Source organism: Cornus florida, unplaced genomic scaffold, assembly GCF_030987335.1.
Source record: "Cornus florida cultivar Cherokee Brave unplaced genomic scaffold, ASM3098733v1 CherokeeBrave_3.0.0_Hap2_Chr07, whole genome shotgun sequence".
Classification (NCBI taxonomy): Eukaryota; Viridiplantae; Streptophyta; class Magnoliopsida; order Cornales; family Cornaceae; genus Cornus; species Cornus florida.
This window is the reverse complement of record NW_026775577.1, coordinates 14,100,283-14,124,367: the sequence shown is the minus strand read 5'-3', so window position 1 is coordinate 14,124,367 and position 24,085 is coordinate 14,100,283. Positions and strand designations below refer to the sequence as shown.

General features: G+C 35.2%; 1 protein-coding gene across 1 annotated transcript; it reads left to right on the top strand.

The window, feature by feature from the left end:
• Window positions 1–1,413: 1,413 nt before the first annotated feature.
• LOC132266483 (uncharacterized) lies at window positions 1,414–13,947 on the top strand. The gene is made up of 3 exons (XM_059767362.1): window positions 1,414–1,480; window positions 4,270–4,340; window positions 12,169–13,947. The coding sequence occupies exon 3, from the start codon at window positions 12,171–12,173 to the stop codon at window positions 13,689–13,691; it is 1,521 nt and encodes a 506-aa protein (XP_059623345.1). The 5' UTR covers window positions 1,414–1,480; window positions 4,270–4,340; window positions 12,169–12,170; the 3' UTR covers window positions 13,692–13,947.
• Window positions 13,948–24,085: the final 10,138 nt, after the last annotated feature.

The following is a 24,085-nucleotide window of genomic DNA, read 5'->3' as shown; positions in this document are numbered from 1 at the left end:
CACACACACACACACACACACACACACACACATACATACATACATACATATAACTGACCATAACAATAAAAACACACTCGCGATGGGCAGGTCCTGGATCGTGCCTAACTAAATCAATAGTTCAACTAATCATTACCATTTATTTTGTTTTCGCCATTTACTGCACTCACTTGCATCAATCCCAAGTATTTAGTTGTTGTAAAGCCTACTACTAGCTTATGGTTTCTTACTGAAGCTCCCAATTCTTGATCTGGACTCATTCAATAATGGCTAGTACTTACCCGGACAACATTCTAACATAATCACTGAGCTATTTTCTAAATCGGTTTTGCTACCCTACCTAGTATGGTATCTTACAATTCAGATGACACATATGACAACTTTCTAAACCAGTATAACCAGCTAATATGTACTCCCAATCATGATTAATTGGCTCACACTAATTCATGACTATATAAAGAAAAACTAAGTTCATCTATCAAACTTAATATAAAACTAACAATCTTAATATGATTGAAAACTACACCGTAACCATACACTTGCACATTGCATTATTGAACTGTTGTATAAATCCACTAGTAAATTAATAAACCTCGCAAACAGTATAAAACATCATATAGTTCCTTATTATCAATTTAATTCTACACTTACATATGCAATCTCCAAAGCTCAGACTAAAATCAATTCCCACTTGATCTATATTTAAATCATAAACATTCATGATAATAACCACACCAAAAATATACATAAAGAAATATAACCAAGAATTAACTTGCCTGACAATGGAATCTGGCTAAGCCCTTTCGTTACTCACAGAATAGTATTGCGTCTCTTCGTTACTCACAGAATAGTATTGCCCATAAAAAAAAATAATGCCGATACACCAAGTTTAGATATATATCTAGTAGTTGAGTTCTATATGGACTCTTAAAAAAAAAAAAAAAATCAACTAAACTGATAGCCTATATCTCTCAAATTTCATTATACGATAACCCTCATAATTCCACATAGATATATATTATATGGATAAACATGAATTCAAAAATTAAAATATATATATATATATATACAATATATATCTGGTTGTTACAGGACAATCCAAAGTCCACAAATATGGGCCTCACTTCCGTCATGTTCAGACTTTGTAAAGATTTTCCTACCGAACTCTACTTTGTCTCGTCTTGGGAGCCGACCCACCGCCCCCACACACTCGTGAACCATGACCTTGCATCACCACCACCACTCTACGTCTAAAAGCACGAATACGTGTCAATAGTTTATTTGCCAACCGACTTCGCAAAAAATATCTTAGGAGCCGACCCACACACTCAATGTGAACCACGTGATTACAATTCATCTCACCCGTCCAAACACACTATAAATAAGCGTGACCTTCACCTTGACCTTGCATCACCACCACTTTACGTCTAAACAGTCTCATATATTTCTCAGCTGTTCAGTACGATACATCTGATACAAGGTATTAATTCAAATCTGTACTTGATTCACAAAAGTCATACATGTGATTAGTTGAATTTTTTTTACTTATTTCTATGACTTGGCGTGATTTAATTTTCAATGATTTTATCAAAAAATCATATGATAATTAGTTCTTCGATATGATATTGTCTTAATATATCGGTGAACCAAAACTTTTTCTGAAGGATAATTTTGAATGATGAAATTAGTGTTGTACTTCGATTTATGATAAATTTGTCGTCCTGTGTTAGTGTTGTACTTTGATTTATGATAACACGCTTGAGCTTTTAGCCTTCACTAGATTAGATAATTTGAAAAATAATGTACGAGAGGAACCGCGAAGGCTGTGGAAGTTATATTCATCATTCTTAGATATGTCAAGTCTTAATTCGCAAATTACTTTAAGTGCATACTAAAATATTTTACTTTTAAAAGGCACATTTTTCTTATCATTTTTAGATTATCTTGATGGTTCTTCCACTCAGATTTCACTATAGCATATGATTTGTCATCATCATCTTCAAACACCCTGCAATTGGGTGAGTTTAGGAGGGTTTTGATAAACCGTTATTAACAGGTCATAAATGGGTTAAGTCAACCAACATCCAACTCGAATATTTTTAAACACAAATTGTCAAATTATTTTAGTTTGTTGGGTTACAATTTTTATTTTATTTTATTTTTTTTAAGTCAGTTATATAAAAAGGAGCTTTGACATACATACATATATATATATATATATATATATATGTGGCTCCGTTTGAGTAGCTTTGTGAAAGGAATTCATAATCATGACAAAAAAAGCTATATAATCTTTGAAAATCTTAAATTTCTTGAACTCCTACATTCACTAAAATTTTCCATATTCCACCGGAATACTATATGGCAATATCAACAGGTGGTTGAGAAAGAATCAAATAATTCTATGCATGTTTTTAATGTTGTTATTGATTGTCAATTACATGTTCTCTAAAAGCAGAGGACAGAAGGAAAAAAAAAATAATAAAAAATAAATAAAAATAACTGAGGAGTTGGACTTGTCCATCATTTTCTGTATTTTCTACTTTTAGAGAGAGAAAGTTCGAGAAGATCTCAATGGAATGAAAGAAAGCAACGCAACGGTGCTTTGGAACAGGGTATCTGATAAAATTGGGGACAACACGGCACCGGCGCATCTTGAAATAATTTATCACCTGCACGTGCACAAAAAATAAATCAAATCAAACCGATAAATATGGTTCGGTTATTTCATGGTTTATTCGGTTATGATTTAAAACAATATAAAACTGTTTATAACTGTTGGTCGTTTTATAAATTATATATATATATATATATATATATATATATATATATATATATGTAGAAAAAAAATTTCTTGAAAAAGTCAGTTTTATTTATAAATATATATATAGAGCCCGTTTGGGGAACCTTCTCATATTAAAAGTCCTTCACTGATAAGACTTTCGTGAAAGGAATTTTGTTGCAAGGAATTCATAAGATTTGATGAACGAAATTTTGTTGGAAGGAATTGACACACAAACATATGCATATATATATACACACATAGAAAAAACAAACTATAATCTTTGAAAATCTTAAATTACTTGAACTCCGACATTCACTAAATTTTCCATATTCCACTGGAATACTATATGGCAAAATCAATAGGTGGTTGAGAAAGAATCAAATTATACATGGTTTTAATGTTATTTATTGTCGATTACATGTTGCTAAAAACAGAAGAAAGAAGGGGAAAAAAAACTGAGTTGGACAGGCACATTCTAGAAGCAAAGATCTCTCTCTCTCTCTCTCTCTCTCATACACACACACACACATTACAATATATTCAACAATCCCCCACCATATTGTAATATATCAAGTATCTAGTCAACATGATAGTATCACGCATGCAAGAATATATCTCTCATTTTAAAACTTTAATTAGTGTAAGTATTTCAAAGTTTTAATGAAAAACAATGGTAGCCTTAGCTAAACCCAAGTCTCCTTAATATTAAAATCGAAAATACCACACACATAATTCTATCCAGTTTATATGAGATGTTTATATCTTTAGCACTATTAAGGTCTTGTGCCCAATCCGAACATTTATAAGAGTAAACCCTAATAACCCTTGTTAGAAGCAGTACCACTTCTATGTTCATATAGGAGAAGTACCAATAAGTGTCCCTACTAGTTTAGACACTTCCCATAATTTGAACTTCTTTAAGAGTATATTACTCATCCTCAAATCGTAGTAGTCTGCACTAAACATCCCGGAAGGGGCAGTTTATAATTAATTTTTTTTCAATGCTTATACAACCACTTATTAGTAACTTTTTATCACCCATTAAACTTTGGACTAGTGGTATTCTAGTACAAAGTCAGGTCCCTTTACTAGTGATTTTTAAGAAAGGGTTTCAACCTCATTCCACTAGACGTAATTTTTGCCAAATTCCTCGAATCCCTTAACATATATACTCTTAGTAAGAGGATCTGTCAGATTATTACTTGACTTAACATCTATTATGTTAATAACTCTATCATTTATTAATTGTCTAACATAGTCATGTCTCAAACTGATATGTTTAGACTTTCCATTATATATTTTACTATATGCTCTAGATATAGTCGTCTCATTGTCACAATGCAAAGAAATAAATGACATTGGTTGTGGCCACAACTCTATATCTAATAACAAATTTCATATGCATTCTGCTTCTTTACCAGTTGTTGCTAATGCAATAAACTCAAATTCCATTGTTGAATGTGTTATGCACGTCTGTTTCGTAGATGCCCAAGAAATGACTCCTCCACCAATTGTAAATATCCATCCAGACGTGGACTTATTATCACTCGCACTGGTAATCCAACTAGCATTTGTGTATCTTTCTAGTATTATTGGAAAATCATAATAAAATAGTCTTTGTTCCACCGTCCCCTTAAGATATCTAAGGATTCTAAAAATTGCTTTCCAATGAACTGTACTAGGATTACTTGTGTACCTAAAAAGTTTGCACACAGTAAATTCTATATCCGGCTTTGTACAATGCATAACATACATCATACTACCTATAAAACTAGCATACTTAAGCTGTGCAACTGCTCTGCCAAAATTTTAAACATTTTAATACTTGAATCATAAGGGGTACTAGTTTCTTTAATTCTAAAATAATTATATTAAAAAGAATCTTTTCAATATAACGAGATTGACACAATGCATACCCATTTTCATGTTTCTTTAATTTAATTCCTAAGATAATATATACTTTATTAAGATATTTTATTTTAAAACATGAAGTTAGATACTTCTTCGTTTTAGGAACACTTCTCATATTTGTTTCAAAAATTAGTAAGTCATCAACATAAAGACAAATAATAACACCATAATCATTTGTGAATTTAGAATAAATGCACTTATCAACACTATTATACATAAAAATCAAATGATAGCTAGTATCACATAATCAAATTTCTAATGCCATTGCTTTGGTGCTTGTTTTAAACCATAGAGTGACTTTACTAATTTGCAAACTTTCCTTTTATTTTCACGTAAGACTAACCTTTCTAGTTGTTCAATATATACTTCTTCCTCAAGATCACCATTAATTAAAAATGCAATTTTCACATCCATTCGATGCACAAGTAAATATTAAATAGAAGTCAAACCCATAAGAACTCTAATAGATGCAATTCTACCCACAGGTGCATAAGTATCAAAATAATCAATTCATTTATTATCTTTAAAACCCTTGGATACTAATCTAGCTTTAAATGTTTGAATAGACCCATCTGTGTTATATTTTCTCCTAAATACCCATTTACAACTCACCAGTTTTGATTCTTGTGGTAATTCAACCAAAACCCAAGTTTGGTTTGACAACAATGAATGCATTTCATCATTTATAGTCTCTCTCCAAAAAACTGCATCTCTTGAAGCCGTTGCTTCAAAAGATGTTTTAGGATCATCTTCTTTTTTCAATAAAATGGGTATTTTATTAAGAACTTTATTTCTATCTCCCTATACTAAAAATATTATAGCATAAGATAAAATAAAATCAGGATCTAAAGCGTTTTACTAATTCTCTAACTTTTGCTAGGTATAGTCATTTCATCATTTGTTTTCCTTTTGTCTCTAAGAGATGTATTAGATTCCAAATCATTAGATTTTCTTTGAATATGTCCAGACAAAGAACCATAACAAAATTGATTTTCTATAAATTCAACATCTCTAGATTCAACAATGACATTAGAATTTAAGTCTAATAGTTTATAGGCTTTAGAATTTTTAGCGTAACCTACAAAAACACTTTTTATTCCTCTTCCACCTAATTTGGTTCTCTTTGGATTATGAATTCTATAAAATGCTAAACACCCCCGTACTCTAAGATATTTTAAGTTTGGTTTTTTTCCTTTTCAAATATCATAGGGTGAGATATGTGTTTTTCTAGATGGAATTCTATTATGCACATGACAAGCAATAAGTATAGCTTCACCCCATAGATTTATAGGTAATTTAGTATCCAATAACATATAATTAACCATATCAACAAGTGTCCTATTTTTTCTTTCAGCCAAACCATTGTGTTGTGGAGTATAAGGTGAACTTTTCTGATGTATTATTCTATTTTCTTCACAATAAGCAGAAAATTCATTAAAAAATATTCACTACCCCTATCATTACGAATAATTTTTATTTTATTTTCCTTTTGATTTTCAACCTCAGTCTTATAACATTTAAACATGTCAAAAGCTTGATTTTTACTAGCCATTAGATATATATTAGTAAATTTAGAGCAGTCACCAATAAAAGTTATAATGGATATTTTTCATCTTCTAGTTAAATTTTTATTTAATTCACAATTGTCAAATGAATTATTTCTAATAGTTGTGAATTTTGATTGGCTTTTGGAAAATGTTTCTTATTAATTTTTTATTCAATGCAAATTTTGCATTTATCATTGCAATCATCACTACAAGAAATGAAACCAGCTTTGATATATACTTTAATAATCTAAAATTTAAATGTACTAAATGTGCACGCCAAATATAAGAGACCAAACAATATAAGTAGAATGACTTATTTTATTAAAAATTAGTTTAAACATTCCATTACAAGAATTACCCTTCCTAAAAAAATTCCGTTCTTGGTCAGAATTAACTTATCAGCCTTTAACATAGCGCGCCGTAATACCACTCTTACATAACAAATTAATTTGTAGATAAAAAATTCTTTCTAATTTATGGGACATGAAAAACATTCTGCAATGTTAATTTATTTCCTAAAGTAAATTGAATTTCAACATTCCCTTTTCCCAAAACTTTGGAAAAAAACTTCTTGATCATCCACAGATTCACAAGTCTTGTAATGTGATTTATCATTACAAACATGCATAATAGCCTCAGAATCAAGTCACCGATCTAAAGACTTAGTTACTGTTGCCATGTTTAATTCAGTTATCATGCCAATTTGTATTGCAGGCACCATAACAACAAGATCAGAAATATTTTTTTCTATTACATTAGCGCTATTTGATTTATTGGCATTTTCTTTTTGTTCATACTTCTTGTACCTACAATCACGAATAAAATGTCATTTCTCTCCACACTGAAAACATGGTCTAGGAGGATTTTTATTCTTATAAGGATCATTCCTTTTGAAAGTTCCTTTGTTTTTCAACTTGAGACTCTTTTTTATATTTTTTTGATTTTCCTCTATCCACATAATTCACTTTGGAAGAATCTTTAACATAATATTTCTTATCAAGAATTCGAGTTTCTTCTTCAATTCGCAAATGCTTCTGTATTTCTTCCAAAGTAAATATATTGTTCTGTCTTATACAGAAGTTTCTTTCTATAATCATTCTAACTAGGAGGCAACTATGAATTGATAGCCCACGCTTAGAAGAATTCTGGAAGTACAATTTTCACTCCATGAAGGTTTGTGACTAGAACTTACAATTTATGAACTTGATCTAAAAAGTACTTAAGTATTACAAACTTATTCGTAACTATTTTGTACTTGAATTCTAGTACATTCCAAATTTCTCGAGGAGACTTCATAGCAGTATAGAGATCTCAATAATCTTCTATGTATCTTTATCTGCTGGCTCTGGGAATGATCAGAGATTTGAATCCAGAACATATGAGATTTTGAGAGCAGTGAGTAGGAAAATTAATTTATCCTACCAACGGGTAAAGTTAGATCCATCAAATCTATCTGTCTTCACAAAGTCTTATTCATAAGTTTGAACAAAGTGTTGTCTGATATAGTCTCCATCCTAATAACACTTTAAGATGGTTGATGTGATACCCCCTAATTTTGGAACACGGATTGATCAAGTCCGCGCACAAAATCAAGGGATATCAAAACAATTTAAGTATTTAACAAGCACAGAATACAAAGATGAATAATAAAGAATAAATAAACCGCTGAAGACAACTAATAAATAAATATTACTTAATGATTCTCCAACAATTACAATTCGGAAATCCCATAACTCAAGGACCCCTTAAAACATTATCCAATAATCCAATACTATTTAAAAGTACACAAGATGAATAGACGAATGACAGTCTCCCAGCTGCGGATCCTCAACCTCGAGACTGGAACCTCTAATAACCTGAAAAATAAATCGTGGGTTAAACCCTACGAGCAAGTTCACTCTACCAGGCCTCTGAAAACCAATAAGCAGATCATCTCTGATCAAAACCAAACCTAATAAAGTTTTAACTTTAATAAAGCACGATATACATGTCTATATATAATTATATATACTATACTAATCACATCCATTAATAGGTTTATTAAATTTCCATACCTATTAAATAATTATTAAAATAATATTCATACCTAGACCAATCTACCATTTCATTTTATAAAAACTCCTTTGACCTTAATCCCATCCTAGTCAGTTGTTTAATCATTTAAACAACAAATTATAATAAAAGAAATACTCTATTTAATCCCAACCCGATAATGATTTTAATTGTTTAAATCACATATCCAAAATCCAAGTTTTGACAAATCATCCACGTCTTCCCCAATATTATTTTATTAATGTAAAATAATACACTAATCAGTAAGTACTAAACTATTCTCATTTAAGAATATCTAACCCTAATCCAATCCATACATACAACAACCATAGATGATATTTTAATCATCTAACACATAACAACGTAATTATGCTTTGGCAAATCAACCATGCCATTGTAAATATTTTTATTTATATATTGGCAATTCAACCATGCCTCCATAAGTATATTTATTTATACATTGGCAATTCAACCATGCCTCCGTGTATGTATATTTATACATTGGCAATTCAACCATGCCTCCACAGGTATATTTATTCATACATTTAATTAGCAATTCATCCATGCTTTCCATATATGTATTCTATTCATACAAATATTTAGGTAATATATTTAATCATTTGACAATTCATCCATGCCCACACTTTAACCATGAATTAACTTTAAAATTAACAATACGCTAAATCATACATAGCCATCACATGCATATTATACGCATATCATTAATTTAACAACCAGCCTATTAAGATATGCCAAATAAGAATGATAATATTAATCATCTTAAATGATTTATATATATATATACCTACACATATGTTATTTAATGTATATATGTGTTTAACACCTTCTTTAATAATCCTTGATTATTTAAAATCAATATACATACATACATACATATATATATATATATATATATATATATAATTATTTATATATGTGTAAATATATAAATAATATACACTTCCTTTAAATACTCCATATTGGTTTAAATAGTTTTCCGACACTTTCTCACTAAAACATAAATATATATATATATATATATATATACATATTGGTTTAAATATATATATATATATATATATATATATATATATATATATATATATATATATATATATATACACTTCCTTCCATAACAAATTATTAATTTATTATATTTACACAAATTAGTGCAACTAAATATGTCAGAAATAGTTTCCTTTAAATACTCCATATTGGTTTAAACAGTTTTCCGACACTTTCTCACTAAAACATAAATATCTCCTAGTAGGATGGGAATCTGATAATGAAATTGGTACCATTGGAAAGAAGACGAAAAATCATTGAATTTGAGCTCAAGAATGACCCAATTTCGATTTAAAATGACTAAGTTATGACCGTTTTAATTTCTAGTGTCGAATTAGGCCAACATAGTTTCCCACGCACGCCCACGTGCTTACTATGCACTTGCACGCGCTGGATTCAAGCCTCCTTGTGTGCTGGTATTGGCTAAGCTCTTTCAGCTACCGTGAGCTCACCACACTGAATCCATCACTTCCTTTATGCCGCATCCAATGGTCATAAATAAGTGCGCAAATGAACACGCTCACACCAGATTATTTTCTATTAACTATAATAGATCTAAGGTCCAGATCAGCGAGTGCACCATCTTCTCATGGTCTGCAATACACCAAATAATCCCATAGTTGACCAGACCACTTCTATGGTCCAGATACACATGCGCACCAAAGTTTTATGCGTCGCGATGCACCATATCAATTCACATAAGTTTAATTAATCAAATGGCCCTAATTGGCGTATACACCCTATTATCCTACACCGCGCCGCACTGGATCAATTCTTTATTGTGCCGCCGCTCCGCATGCGCCAGTTACCTAGTATATATATATATATATATATATATATATATATATATATATATATATATATATATAATTATTTTCCTAACAAATAATAGGAAATTAAATCCTAATAAATTCCTAAAAATATCAGAAAAATTCCAGAAAATTACAGAACAATTCTAGAAAATAAAGAAACCATAATTAACTCTCTTGGGTCACAAATCCACCTATAGATTGATTTTAAAATATACATAACACCTATATATATCAATTAAAATCCAATAATCTAAAAATCAAATATAATAGTTTATACTTTTTAATTATTCCGATCTAACCATAATTTTTAAACAAATAAATTTAATTAAAGCCTTGATACTCAAGGTGAAATCCTTATGAGTTCTAAGAGGAAAGTTAGAGAAAACTCGCCTGAAGGTTTCGAAACGAAACCGACGCTTTAAGCTTTAATTATCTCTTCCAATTCCGACGTCCTCCTTTTCAGATCCGACCTCCTCCTTGTCAGCCCTTCTTCTTCCTCTCTCTCTGTCTGTTTTATTTTTCTAACGTGTAAAACCTTTAACCCTAAAGCCTTATGTGTATTTTTATACACCTTAAATTCCAAATCCTATTCCAACTAGTATTATGAATTAAAATAATAATCTTTAAATAATTTATATCTATAAACATATATATATATATAAATATATATTCCTTCCATAATTAACTCATTAGTTAATTAAATCATATATACTTATAAATATCAATAAATATATATCTATATATATATCTTTCCATAACAATTATTAATTAATTATATTTATATATAATTATATATATATATATATATATATATATATATAATTGATACAAAAGTGATCATTTAAATAATTAAATAATCACGGACCTTCATTAATTAACCTAATAAGGTTTCATACAAGCCCAAGACCACATCTTTTGTTCCAACTTTCCTTAAGCCCAATCCAATTAATTTAAATAAATAAGATAATTAATTAAATACAGAAATTAAAATAACTAATTACATGAAGCACATAAACAAACAAGAATTTACAACTAAGTCATATAATACCAATAAAATCAACATACCAATAATTCAATCAATAATCAACCACACAAACAATCAATCATCATACATAATCACGAAATATAACTTAATTAAAATAAGATAATTAATCTAGCACTCAATAAAATAAAATAAATCATTGAAAAATAAAATAAAATAATTAATCCTAATTAATAAATCTTTTAAAATTATCGGAGTGTTACAGTTGACACAATTGACTCAAAACTAATGATTACGTTGTTGGAGACGACCAGACCTTAAGAAATTTGATGTTCATTTCTGCAACTTTGATAACGCAAACAAAATACAGACTTTGAGGTGTGTATTCATTTTCTTAAAGTGTTATTTGTCTCCAGTTAAACTGATTTTGTTAACGGGTTTTGTAGCAAAACACTCTCAAGATACAGCAAAGCCTAAATTCCCGCCGTTAGTAAAACAAAAAAAAAAAAAAAAAAAAATGAAAAAAAAAAAAAACATGAATAAGTGAATTATTGAATGTGCAACACATTGCTATTTATAGACTTCTAAAAGGTGAAAACCTGAAGTGACGTGTCGTCTTAATTGTTATAAAATATTCAAAAGATACAAACTAAAAGTTATGTACCATCTTCAACAATCACATTCTAGAAGCATAGTAGCTATTATCATCTGAATAGTTGCAACTATTCATATCAAATTTGACGGGCACATTCTGGAAGCATGCATGGTACTACCTGTTGTTTCTGTATCACACGTGTGTGCATATATATATATATTCAACAGTGCCAAATTTGATCGGTGCAAGTTCCGTATCCTGCCTATTAATTGCAATGTGCCCATAGATTATGAGAAGTCCTTAGCTCGATTGAGCTTAAATTGTGTTGAGATGTTCTTTTGATTGTCTTGCATTATGTCTCTCATTTATTTTGACAATAAAGAAATTATTTGAGGCAATGGTTCTAACTCGACTTGTAGATATGGCACTTCCATCTACATCAGAATATCGTGGAGTTGCAGCTGCGTGTCCCCAACCGGCTTCTGGAGAGGCTATTCGTACATACCAGCATAATATAACTGGTTTAACACTTTACAATAGACAAGGGCCAAGAATTGAATATCGGAACCCTAATGACGACCAAGATATTGTGGAGGCGGTGTATCGATGGGATGATCGTCACTATAGAGAGATTTTCCGAACAGGATTTCGTCCGCGAGAACAAGGTTCAACTAGTTTGGAAGCTTACTACAACTTAGAGCGCCATGTAAATAGAGGAGGAGCCCCGTCAGAGACCTGTCCTGCCGATGGGTCAGTGTTTGTTAGCACAACAAGGTCAACTAGGTGGCGACCCCTGGTCACAACCGAACGTCGCATTATTTATCGGTATGAGATATTTGCTCCAGGGGGAATCGATACCGTGCTGACCTTGGGTGACCGTAATAATTATAGTAATCAGCAGGAAATCGCTTTTGCAGGTGGCATTAGTCGTCAATATATCCGATCAGCACGTCCATATGAAGTTGAAGGATCTGGACAATACACAAATTATACACGACATGGAAATCGAATTTACCGTAACGGTCGTTTCAATCCTTATCCAACGTCGAGGAGTGGGCAAACCACTCAAGAATTTATGAATAGACTAAGAAATGTTAACTGTCCCAGACGTGATGAATATATGCTTGCACTTGTAGGTGCTCCACATGTTGAAAAGAGAGACGTCGCGGAGGAGGAGGAGGAGGAGGAGGAGGAGGACACCACACCACCTACAGAGGAGCCTTATGTTGACCCAGGTTGTAATGTGGGGCATTACATCGAGTGTGCATTCAACTCCAATAACAAGAAGGAGGAGGCGTTTCTTTTCACTACTGATCAATGCTTGCATATCAACTATGCTCCCGGCACAACTAATGACTACATTATTAAGGGACCCATGAGCATCGGTGACTTCTTTCCCTCTCTCAGAGATACTATTTTTGCCTCCGGAATTGATGCTGCATTTACGGCTTCTGCAAAAAATGAGGTGTATTTATTTAGAAGTAATATTTATGCACTCATCAACTTTGTGAGTGGCGACATTATTCAAGGACCCAAGAAGATCACAGATAGCTTCTACTCTTTGAAAAATACCATTTTTGAAAATGGTATTGATGCCGCCTTTGCTTCCTCCAAGTCAGATGAAGCCTATATATTTAAAGGAGATCAATATGCGCTTATTAATTTTGCACCCGGTACAACCAATGATTACATAATTTGGTCTGCCAAAAGGATTCCTCTCGGTTTCCCTTCTCTTAAAGATACAGTTTTCGAGGATGGCTTAGATGCAGCATTTTCGGCTGAAGCAGAAAATGAAGCTTATATATTTAAAGGCGACACTTATGCTCTCATCAATTATGCCCCTGGGACCAAAAATGATTATATAATTAATCGTGTCACTCCGATTAGTGATGGTTTCCACTCCTTGAAAGGCATCATACCAAGGTATCCTTGTGGTTGCTAAAGTGAAAAATAGGAGTTTGCTTTGCCCGCTTGCATTATTATGGCATAGAGTGCCTTGCCTTCAATATCATTAGCGGTCGAGTGTTGTTGTGCTGCTATCACTGTTTGTCTGCCTCCTGATGAGTGTGCCTCCAGTGTCAATCGTGGTTTATGTCAAGTGTTGTGCTATCACTATTTGTAATTTGTCTTATGATGATGCATCATGGTCTCATGTAATCGTACCGTTTTAATTATCAATATATTGGTGTGTTGTTATACTTTTGTGCACCTTGTCATATTTATCCTTTTCTTTTGATGACTTGCATTGTTATAAGTTAAAAATTGTTTGTGGCCCGTGGATAGTCTTGGATTTTTGTCGGGTAATTGGGTGGGTTTGGACGGATTTTGGGCTGGTTATTAATGGACTGATCATGAAAGGGTCAACAACTTATTATCAGTTCATTTATAGTGGGTCATAAATGAGTTGGCTGTTAAATGGGTAAGTAAATCCACACCCAATCCAATAACCCAAATATTTTTAGACACAAATTGTATAAGTTATTTTAATTGTTGTTGAATACCAAAAAATAAAAATAAAAAATATTCTTACATTAATTTTTTAATTTCAAGAGTTACATTTTTTTTTTTTTACTTTTTATTTATTTTGGGAAAAGTCACCATACAACTTACTCAACAATATTAATTACATATATTTTTAAAAAGGAGTTTTGAGCAAGAGTTTTAATTAAATGTTGGTCATTTATTTTATATAATAAAACAAAATTTGAAGGAATAGTGAAGAGAGAGAGAGAGTTATTGCAGGGAAAAAAGAAAAAAGAAAAGAACCAGCGAAGAGAGAGAACGCTTGAAAAAAAAGAAGAAGAAAGAAGTAGCGAGGTGGGGGAATGCACCAAAAAAAAAAAAAAAAAAAAAGCTGGGAGGAAAGGGAAGAGAGAGAAAAAAAAGGGGGAAGAGATGAGAGAACAGGGAGAAACGAGAGAGAAAAAAAGGTGAAAAGAAATGAAAAAATAAACGAGAAGCAAAGAGGCAGAAGAGATGGAAGAGAGAGAAAGGGAGGAGAAAGAAAAGAGGGTTTTGTTTGAGCGGGTTAAGATGGGTACCCACTCTTAACACATCATTAACCATTGAGTTGTATGGGTATCCACTTTGTATCCATAGTTACCCATTCACTTAAATTTGGGTGCCCAAACAATTTAATTTTAATGGACGAGTTTGGACAGTTTAATACATTTGGGCTTAAATTGCCACCCATTAACTTGGCTAGGCTTGAAATCTTTATATAGTTTGAACAACTATTGGGATTTATTTAATAAAAACCATTTACAGTGGAGTTAGTATACACATATTCGTGTTGGAGTTGCACTGCATAATCAACCGGATTTGATACCAATTGTTGCGGCGAAAACACAAAATAAGTAACACTGTTTAAGGAATAAACAAGTAATCACGAAAAATAATAAAAAGTCACACACAAGAACATAAGATATACATGGTTCACCCAAATCATAGGACTACGTCCATGGAGCACACTGAACAAATTCAGTATGAAAAAGATAAAGAATTACAATAGAGAATTCTCTCTCAATCTCTCTCAATTGCTCTCTCTTGTATTGGCACAAATTTATATCTAACTTTCACCCCCCTCTAAAATCTGATTAGAGTTGATATTTATAAAGTCCCAAACTTATCCTAAAAGAACTTACCTTTTGTAGAATCCAAAACCAATAAGGAAGTTAAATCAGATCAGAAAACTGAATTTTCCCTAAAATTCAGCAGTGTTGGAGTTTCCAAATAATTAAACATTCCTAAAAAATAATCAGACTCCACAAAACTATAACAATCTCCCACTTGGAGGCTGGAGCACCTGTAAACCCATTCCATATTCTTCTCATACGTGTCCCATACATATTGGTGTGCTTCTTTCTGTCTTCAAGCTAGAAGATCGACTGAAGTTGCACGCAACTTCATTTTCTCCATGGTCACTGTCTTGGTCAATATATCAGCCGGATTCTTGGTGCCAAGTATTTTCACAAGTGTCAACACCCCATCTTCTAATAAAGATCTGATAAAGTGATACTGAAGTTCTATATGCTTGGTCTTTGAATAAAATGCTGAACTCTTTGCCAAATGTATCGCACTTTGACTATCACTGTGCAAAACATTATTCACATGTTCGAATCCCAACTCTATCAACAAACCTTGTAACCAAATCATCTCCTGGCCTTTGTTATTGCCACATACTCTGCCTTTGTAGTAGATAACGCTACAATCCTCTGTATTTGCGAAACCTAACTAACTGCAGTTGTACCTACCATGAACACATACTTGGTAGTACTTCTTTTGTGGTCCACGTCACTAGCAAAGTCTGAATCTACATAACCATGTAGCTTCATTTCGCCCCTTTTGAAACATAAGCATCTGTTGTGGTACCCCGTAGATATCTCAATATCCACTGTACTGCTTCCGAGTGTAGCTTGCCTGGATCCTTCATGAACCTGCTTACTACTCCCATTGCATATGCAATGTCTGGTCTTGTGCACACCATGGCATACATCAAACTTCCAATGGCTGAGGTATATGGGATTTTGGCTATTAAGTTTTTCTCATTTTCTGTCTTCAGACACTGAACTTGAGATAATCGGAAGTGATTAGCTAAGGGAATACTCACCGCCTTAGCATTATTCATGTTGAACCTCTTCAGAACCCGTTCAACATACTCAGCCTGAGACATCTGTAAAGTACCTTTCTGTTTGTTTCTGCTAATCCTCATCCCTAGAATCTGCTTTGCTGCACCAAGATCCTTCATCTCGAATTCACTAGACAACTGCTTCTTCAATTTGCTGATTTCTTCAAAATCAGAATCTGCCACTAACATGTCATCAACATAAAGTAGAAGGATAATGAAACTTGACTTAAACCTCTTGAAGTAGCAGCAATGGTCAGCGTTGCACTTGTTATAGTCATGTCGCTTCATAAAACCATCAAACTTCTTGTACCACTGCCTCGGGGCTTGCTTCAAACCATATAAGCTTTTCTTCAACTTGCACACTAGTTTCTCTTTCCCTTTGACTGAGAAACCCTCTGGTTGTTGTATGTAAATCTCCTCCTCTAGCTTACCATAGAGGAAAGCAGTTTTGACATCTAACTACTCAAGGTGCAACCCCTCTCCTACAACAATGCTAAAAACTGAGCGAATGGTACTTAGTTTCACAACCGGGGAAAAAATGTTTGTGTAGTCAATGCCTTGCTTTTGCTGAAAGCCTTTGACCACCAATCTCGCCTTGTATCTCTTGAAACCATCATGTTCTTATTTTACCCTGTACACCCATTTGTTGTGAAGAGCTTTCTTCCCCATGGGCAACTTGGTTAGTTCCCATGTTTTGTTAAAGATAAGGAATTTCATCTCATCTTCCATTGCAAGCTCCCACTTGCTAGCATCTTCAACTTGACATGCTTCATCATACCATTCAGGCACACCATCATCTGTGAGTAACATATAATCTAAATATTTCCTATTTGGTACATGAGGTCGCGTAGACCTTTTGGGTGCAGGCATAAGAGTTGGAATCTGCGGTAAACTATGCTCTATGAGTTCTGGCCAAGAACCCTCATCTGTCTGCTCCGCGTCAATGCTCTCTGGATCATCATCCAACTCAACAAACTCAAGCTTACTCTGTACAGGACTAGTTAATTGTGTTGTGTCTCTATCCTTGTACATCACCTTCTCATTGAAAATCACATCTCTACTTTTGATAATTTTCTTGTTCTGATTATACCAAAGTTAATGGCCAAACTCATTTCCGCCATACCCAATGAAGATGCATTTTAGTGACTTGGGGTCGAGCTTTCCCCTAGCATGGTCACTAATATGCGCATATACAATACAACCAAAAACTTTCAACCATGAAAGATTTACCTCTTTGCCACTCCATACCTCTTCTGGTATTCGATACTCCAAAGGCACCGATGGTCCACGATTAATTAGGTAGGATGCTGTATTGACTGCTTTTACCCAAAACTGTTTGGGTAGACCTGAATGTATGCACATGCTTTTGGCTCTCTCTGTCAATGTTCTGTTCATTCGTTCTGCCACCCCATTGTGCTGTGGGGTTCCTTGCACAGTCCTCTTTAATCTGATCCCATTATCAAAATAGAACTTCTTGAATCCGGTGTCTTCATACTTACCACCATTGTCTGACCTCAACCTTTTGATCTTCAAACCTATCTCATTCTCCACCATGGCCTTCTACTTCTTGTACACATCAAATACCTCAGATTTGTGCTTCAAAAAATAAACCCATACCTTCCTCGTGTGATCATCAATGAGAGTCACGAAGTAGTATTTTTCGCTAATGGATGTGACAGTGGCTGCCCCCAAACATCTGTATGAACTAGCTCAAGTTTCTCTTCTGAGATTTCTGTCACTCTTCTTGAAACTGACCCTTTTCTGTTTGCCCATCATGCAACTCTCATAGAAGTCGATATCAATTGCCCATATCTCTGGTAGTTTCCCCCTTGAATGCATAATCTTGAGCCCCCTTTCATTCATGTGACCCAGTCTCTGTTGCCAAAGGTTGTGATCTTCTCTGTTTTTTGCAACTGTTATAGACCCACAAGCACTGGTAGTTGTGTAGAGAGTGCCATATTTCTTATCACGTGTAATGGTCATAGGGCCTCTGGAAACTTTCCACGAGTCTCCATTGAATGTTGTAACAAAACCTTCATCTGACAATTGTCCCACCAAAATCAAATTCTTCCTCAAGTCAGGGATGTGTCTCACATCCTTTAACTTCCAAGCTGACCCATTCAACATGATTTGCACTTCACCCCAAAACTGTTTGAGTATAGGGACAATCTAATTTGGGGCCTAGGTAAAAAAATTAAAAAGTGCCATTTTTAACAATATAAATAAAAATAGTCACAACTCACAAACAAAATATATAAATATATATACACAAATTTATAATAACAAAAGTTAATAAAATAAAAATCATAGAACCTAATTTAGAAAATCCAAATTCAATATTCCAACAAAATTTTCACTAGAATAAAAGTGTATTCATATTGAAATTATATAATGAGTATGGAGTAGAGAAAAAAGACAACTGTAAACTTCTAATGAGAGGGGAATGAAAAGATTTGTTGAAAAAAAAAAAGAAGATAAAAGATAAAAAAGAATACATATTAAATATTTTAACTTACCCAGAAATTTTTTTAGTGATGATGTAAAAAACATGAATGAGAAAGAAAGAGAGAGAGAAAATATATATATATATATATATATATATATGTATATTTAATGATACAAAATTTTGGGCCTAATATTAAATTTCTATATTGATTAGGATGTATTGGAAAACGTGAATAAGGAGTAGGAAAAAAAGAAAAGAAAAAGTCATATAAGGATTGTGGAGGAAAAATCTCCATCCAATAAGAGCAATCCACATCATCATAAATATAACTTTATCTTCGATAAAGGTCAAAGCCCATCTCGTCAGAAGCCCAAGTTGAGTTGGTCATTAGCCCAAAACTCCTGTTATCTAACTACGGGCTTTACTAAAGTTCGAATCAAGACACCAGCAGTCATGTGTACCAAGTTAGATGCGGCCCAAATCCATTTAAAGAAGGAGCCGGTCCTACAAGGAAAAGGATTCATCAAAGGAAGTAAGTTCTATGTAAGGAAAATCCGGAAAGGGAAGAATTATAAAGAGGAAAGAATTCTATTTGTAAAGAAATTGATATATGGAAAGAATTAGAGGACAAGCAACGCGAGTCCTATCGTAATTCTTCTAACTTTTGTATATAAATAGAGGCCCAGACCTCCAATAAAGGGATCCAAGCAATTCTACGCTTCTCTATACACTGTTCTTATTTATTTATATTGTTCTTGAGTGTGTTGTAGTATTTTTCTCAATTGTTATTGGTTAAGCAGAATTTTGCACCTACACTTTGGCGCCGTCTATGGGAATCGTGTGCAAATATATTCCCATTCTTGTTTTTGTTTCACGAGTGAATCTTGCAGCTAACCATCCAGAATGTCGAACGGAGGATCTTCAGCAGATCAACAGACGGAGTTGATGCAAAAGATGCGTGAAGAGTTTCTGCACCAGTTTGACGTACTTCGTCAGGCAAACGAAGCAAGCGTAGCATAGATCGCCTTGCTTCAACAACAGAATAACACTCTGCAAATGACGCTGGCTCAGTTGGTACCACCGCCACCAGTGGGTGACACAGCAGCACCCCCTAGTCAGAATATTCCTCCGATTACTGGACTTCCGCCTTATGGGGTTCCACCTAATGGGGCACGACCCAATGAGGTTCAGCCGAATAAGGTTCAGCAGCAACGGAAGGCAAGATCCGAGGCTGTGGCTTCAGATAACGTCCCTCGTTGCACGCAGGATGAGCAAGTCAAATCCAGCCATAAGCTTACAGTGTGGTCCAATGGAATCCCAGATGGTGCAGGTGTTCAGGATGCCTTTGACGAGAAGAGACTCCTGAAGATTCAGACACCTGCCGAGATGGCTAGAGAACACCAAAATTCTTTGATCAAAACTCCTTTCACTGACGATGTGTATCTGGTTGAGAGGCCCAAGAAATTCACCATGCCTTCTTTCACCTAGTTTGATGGAACAGGGGATCCTTCTCGGCACCTAGATCATTATGCTCAAAAGATGGCTTTGGATGATTGTAATGACCCTTGGTTGTGCAGAGTTTTTCTTACCAGTCTGACAGGAGCAGCACTAGAGTGGTTCAGGAATAGACCGTATAAATCCATCCCGGATTATGTAACTCTATGCACCATGTTCCTGGCACAGTAGTGCGGAAATAAGAAGCAAAAGAAGAGTATTGCCAGCCTCTTCACCGTAAGGCAGAAAAGGGGGGAAACATTGCAGGATTTCTTATCAAGATTCAACATGGAGGCATCAGAAATAGTGGATTGTCATCCCGCAACTGCTATAGAGACATTTAAACTCGCAATAATTCAGGGGACGAAGTTCCACACTTCCCTAGTCAAGTATTCTCCTCCCGACATGCAGACTCTAAATGCCAGGGCCCAGATCTACATTCGGCTTGAGGAAAATATAGCCCACCGAGCGCAGCACGCTACCCTCGTGACAGTGGAAAACAAGCCTCAAGAAAGAATCCCAACTCCAAAGATTCAAAAAAGCCAACGTTCCTCAACGCTGGTCACCTAGGCACCTGAAAAAAGGCAAAGGGTAGAGGAAGGATTTACACCTCTCTGAACTACCTTGGCTCGGCTCTTCCAAGAGAATAAGACGAAGTTCACAACTCCGTAGCCAATAAAGCAACCCCTGGAGCAAAGGGACAAAAGCAAGCATTGCACTAATCATCGAGATTATGGGCATTCAACTAACGATTACCGATCCCTCAGGCGACAGGTGGAGAATATGATCGCCAGAGGTGAGTTGACGGATTACCTCATGACAAAGGAGCATGCAAAGCCCCGCGAGGTCTATCCCCGCAAGGTAGAAGATATGCAAGTTAAAGTCATCCATGCAATACATGGCAGGTCTAAAGATGATCAAGAGTCCGAGGAGGTGTACAGATCCAGATTGAGGGCGATCCACAAGCTCAGGAAGATATCCTCGGTCAATGCTATCAATTCTGGTAGCATTAGTATTGGATTCGGAGATGGTGACCTATCCAGAGTGCAACTCCCCCACGAGGATCCATTGGTCATCAGTTTTTTAATGGCCAATTGTATGATCAGGAGGGTTTTGGTAGATCCAGGAAGTAGCGCTAACATAATCATAAAGACGGTTTTTGATCAGTTAGAGATCTCGTCATCATCTATTCGACCTACCTCCAGCCCGTTGATGGGATTTGATGGCACAAGGGTAGATCCCTTTGGAGTAATAGACTTGTCCGTAACCACGGCGAAAAAGACTCTGAAGGAGAACTTTGTTTTAACAGAGATCCATCTTCTTACAATCTCATCATGGGAAGAGGCTGGATACATCGGATGAGAGGAGTTTCGTCCACCCTCCACCAGGTGATGCGGTGCTTATCTCCGGACGGGAAAAAAGTAATTAATCTGTGGGGCGATCAAGTCGCAGCGAAGGCATGCTATATACTGACACAAGTTGAGGCGAAGAGGATGTCGACTCAATAGCAACCAGGTGTGGCTTCCAAAAGTGGACCCAAATAGCAATTATAGAGCCCTCTGCCCAAGTATCTTAAGGGAAAGGAGGAAGAGGAAATTGCGAAGCCCACCGAGGAGACCCTTGAAGCCATGGAAGTTATCCTCGGTGACCCTCAGAAGGTTACTTATCTAGGCTCTTCTTCCACATCCGAAGAAAAGGAGGCATTAATTGATGTTATCCGGAGCAATGCAGATGCCTTTGCATGGGATCACTCGGACATGGTAGGGATCGATCCCATAGTTTCCTGCCATAGCCTGAAGGTGGATCCGGAGTTCAAACTGGTCAAGCAGAAACACCGAAGGTTTGCCCCTGAACGCAATCACATTATAGCTGAAGAAGTGAGCAAATTGTTGCAAGCAGGTTTCATTCGAGAAGTGCAATATCCGCAGTGGTTGTCGAACGTGGTAGTTGTACAAAAGAAGAATGGAAAATAGAGGGTTTGTGTAGATTATACCAACCTCAACAAAGCCTGCCCTAAAGATAGCTACCCTCTGCCCAAGATAGACCAGATGGTTGATGCTACCACCGGCTACGAGAGGCTGACATTCCTAGATGCATACTCAGGATACAATCAGATTCCTATGAACCCCGAAGATGAAGAAAAAATTGCTTTTATTACAGAAAAAGGGGACTTATTGTTTACAGGGTCATGCCTTTCGGACTGAAGAATGCTGGAGCTACTTATCAACGCCTTGTCAACAAGATATTCGATAATCTGCTGGGAAAGATAGTTGAAGCATATATAGATGACATGGTGGTTAAAAGTGTGAAGAAAAAAGATCATCTGAAGCATCTACAGGAAGTTTTCAATACTTTGAAGAAGTACAACATGAAGTTGAATCCATCCAAGTGCTCATTCGCGGTATCATCAGGTCAATTCATCGGCCACATAGTGAATAAAAGAGGGATAGAGGTAAGTCCGGCTCAGGCTAAGGCCGTCATCCAGAATCAAGAACCAAAAAATCGCAAGGAGGTGCAGGTTCTTACTGGTCGGATCGCAGTACTCAGCCGGTTTATATCCCGATTGTTAGATAAATGCAAACCATTCTTTGATGTTATACGATCCAAGAATAAAGATATATGGGGACCTCAGTTGCAGGAAGCCCTCAGTCGATTGAAAGGTTATATGGCTGAACCACCAATTCTATCCGCTCCAAAACCCGGGGAGGTTCTTATTATGTATTTGGCAATTTCTAATACAGCGACAAGTGCAGCATTGATTAGAAATGAAGGAAAGAGGCAATATCCAGTCTTCTACACAAGTAAGACCATGACAAATGCGGAGATGCGATATAGTAAAGCAGAAAAAAGTCATCTTAGCTTTGATCTACGCTAAGAGGAAGCTTCGGCATTATTTTAAATCTCATAGCATTGTGATACTCACCAACTATCCTACACGGGGTATACTCTCTATGCCCGATTTATCTGGGGGAATTACCAAGTGGGCTATCAAGCTTAGTTCCTTCGACATCACTTATGAGCCGAAGGTGTCGCACAAAGGACAAGCCGTAGCGGATTTTCTTCTCGAGTATGAAGATACTCCCGAAGAGCCGGCACACCCTGAACCACAGTGGGAACTTTGAGTTGATGGTTCCTCGAATCAAGCAAGTGTAGGAGTAGGCATTGTAATGTCAACACCCGAAGGCACCAAGCTGCAGCAATCTATCTGTTTGAAGTTCCCAGCTACGAACAATGAGGCCGAGTACGAGGCATTACTTGCTGGTCTTCGATTGGCTAGCAGTATCCAGGTACGTTGCTTAAAGGTTTTTAGTGACTCACAGCTTGTTATAAATTAAGTGATAGGTCAGTACCATCCCAAAAAGGATAGAATGAAAGCATATAAAGAAGCTGTAGAAAACGTTGCACGGGGATTCGATCAGATCAAATTCTATCAGGTACCTCGTGTTGAGAATGCCAAAGCAGATCAATTGGCCATATCAGCGTCATCTTCAAATAAGGATCTGATTTGGATTGTGCCGATTGACGTTCTGGACGAGCCCAACATTAATCCTCCGCAGAAAGTAATGGTGGTTCCAATTATTCTTCGAGAACCATGCTGGATTGATCCATTGGAAGCTTACCTTAAGCATGGAGTTCTTTCAGACCAAAAGTCCGAAGCACGGAAGCTCCGTATCACCGCAGTTAAATACGCCGTCATTAACAATCAGTTATACCGAAAGTCATTTTCAAGTCCTTACCTGAAATGTTTAAGCCATATTGAGGCTCTTGT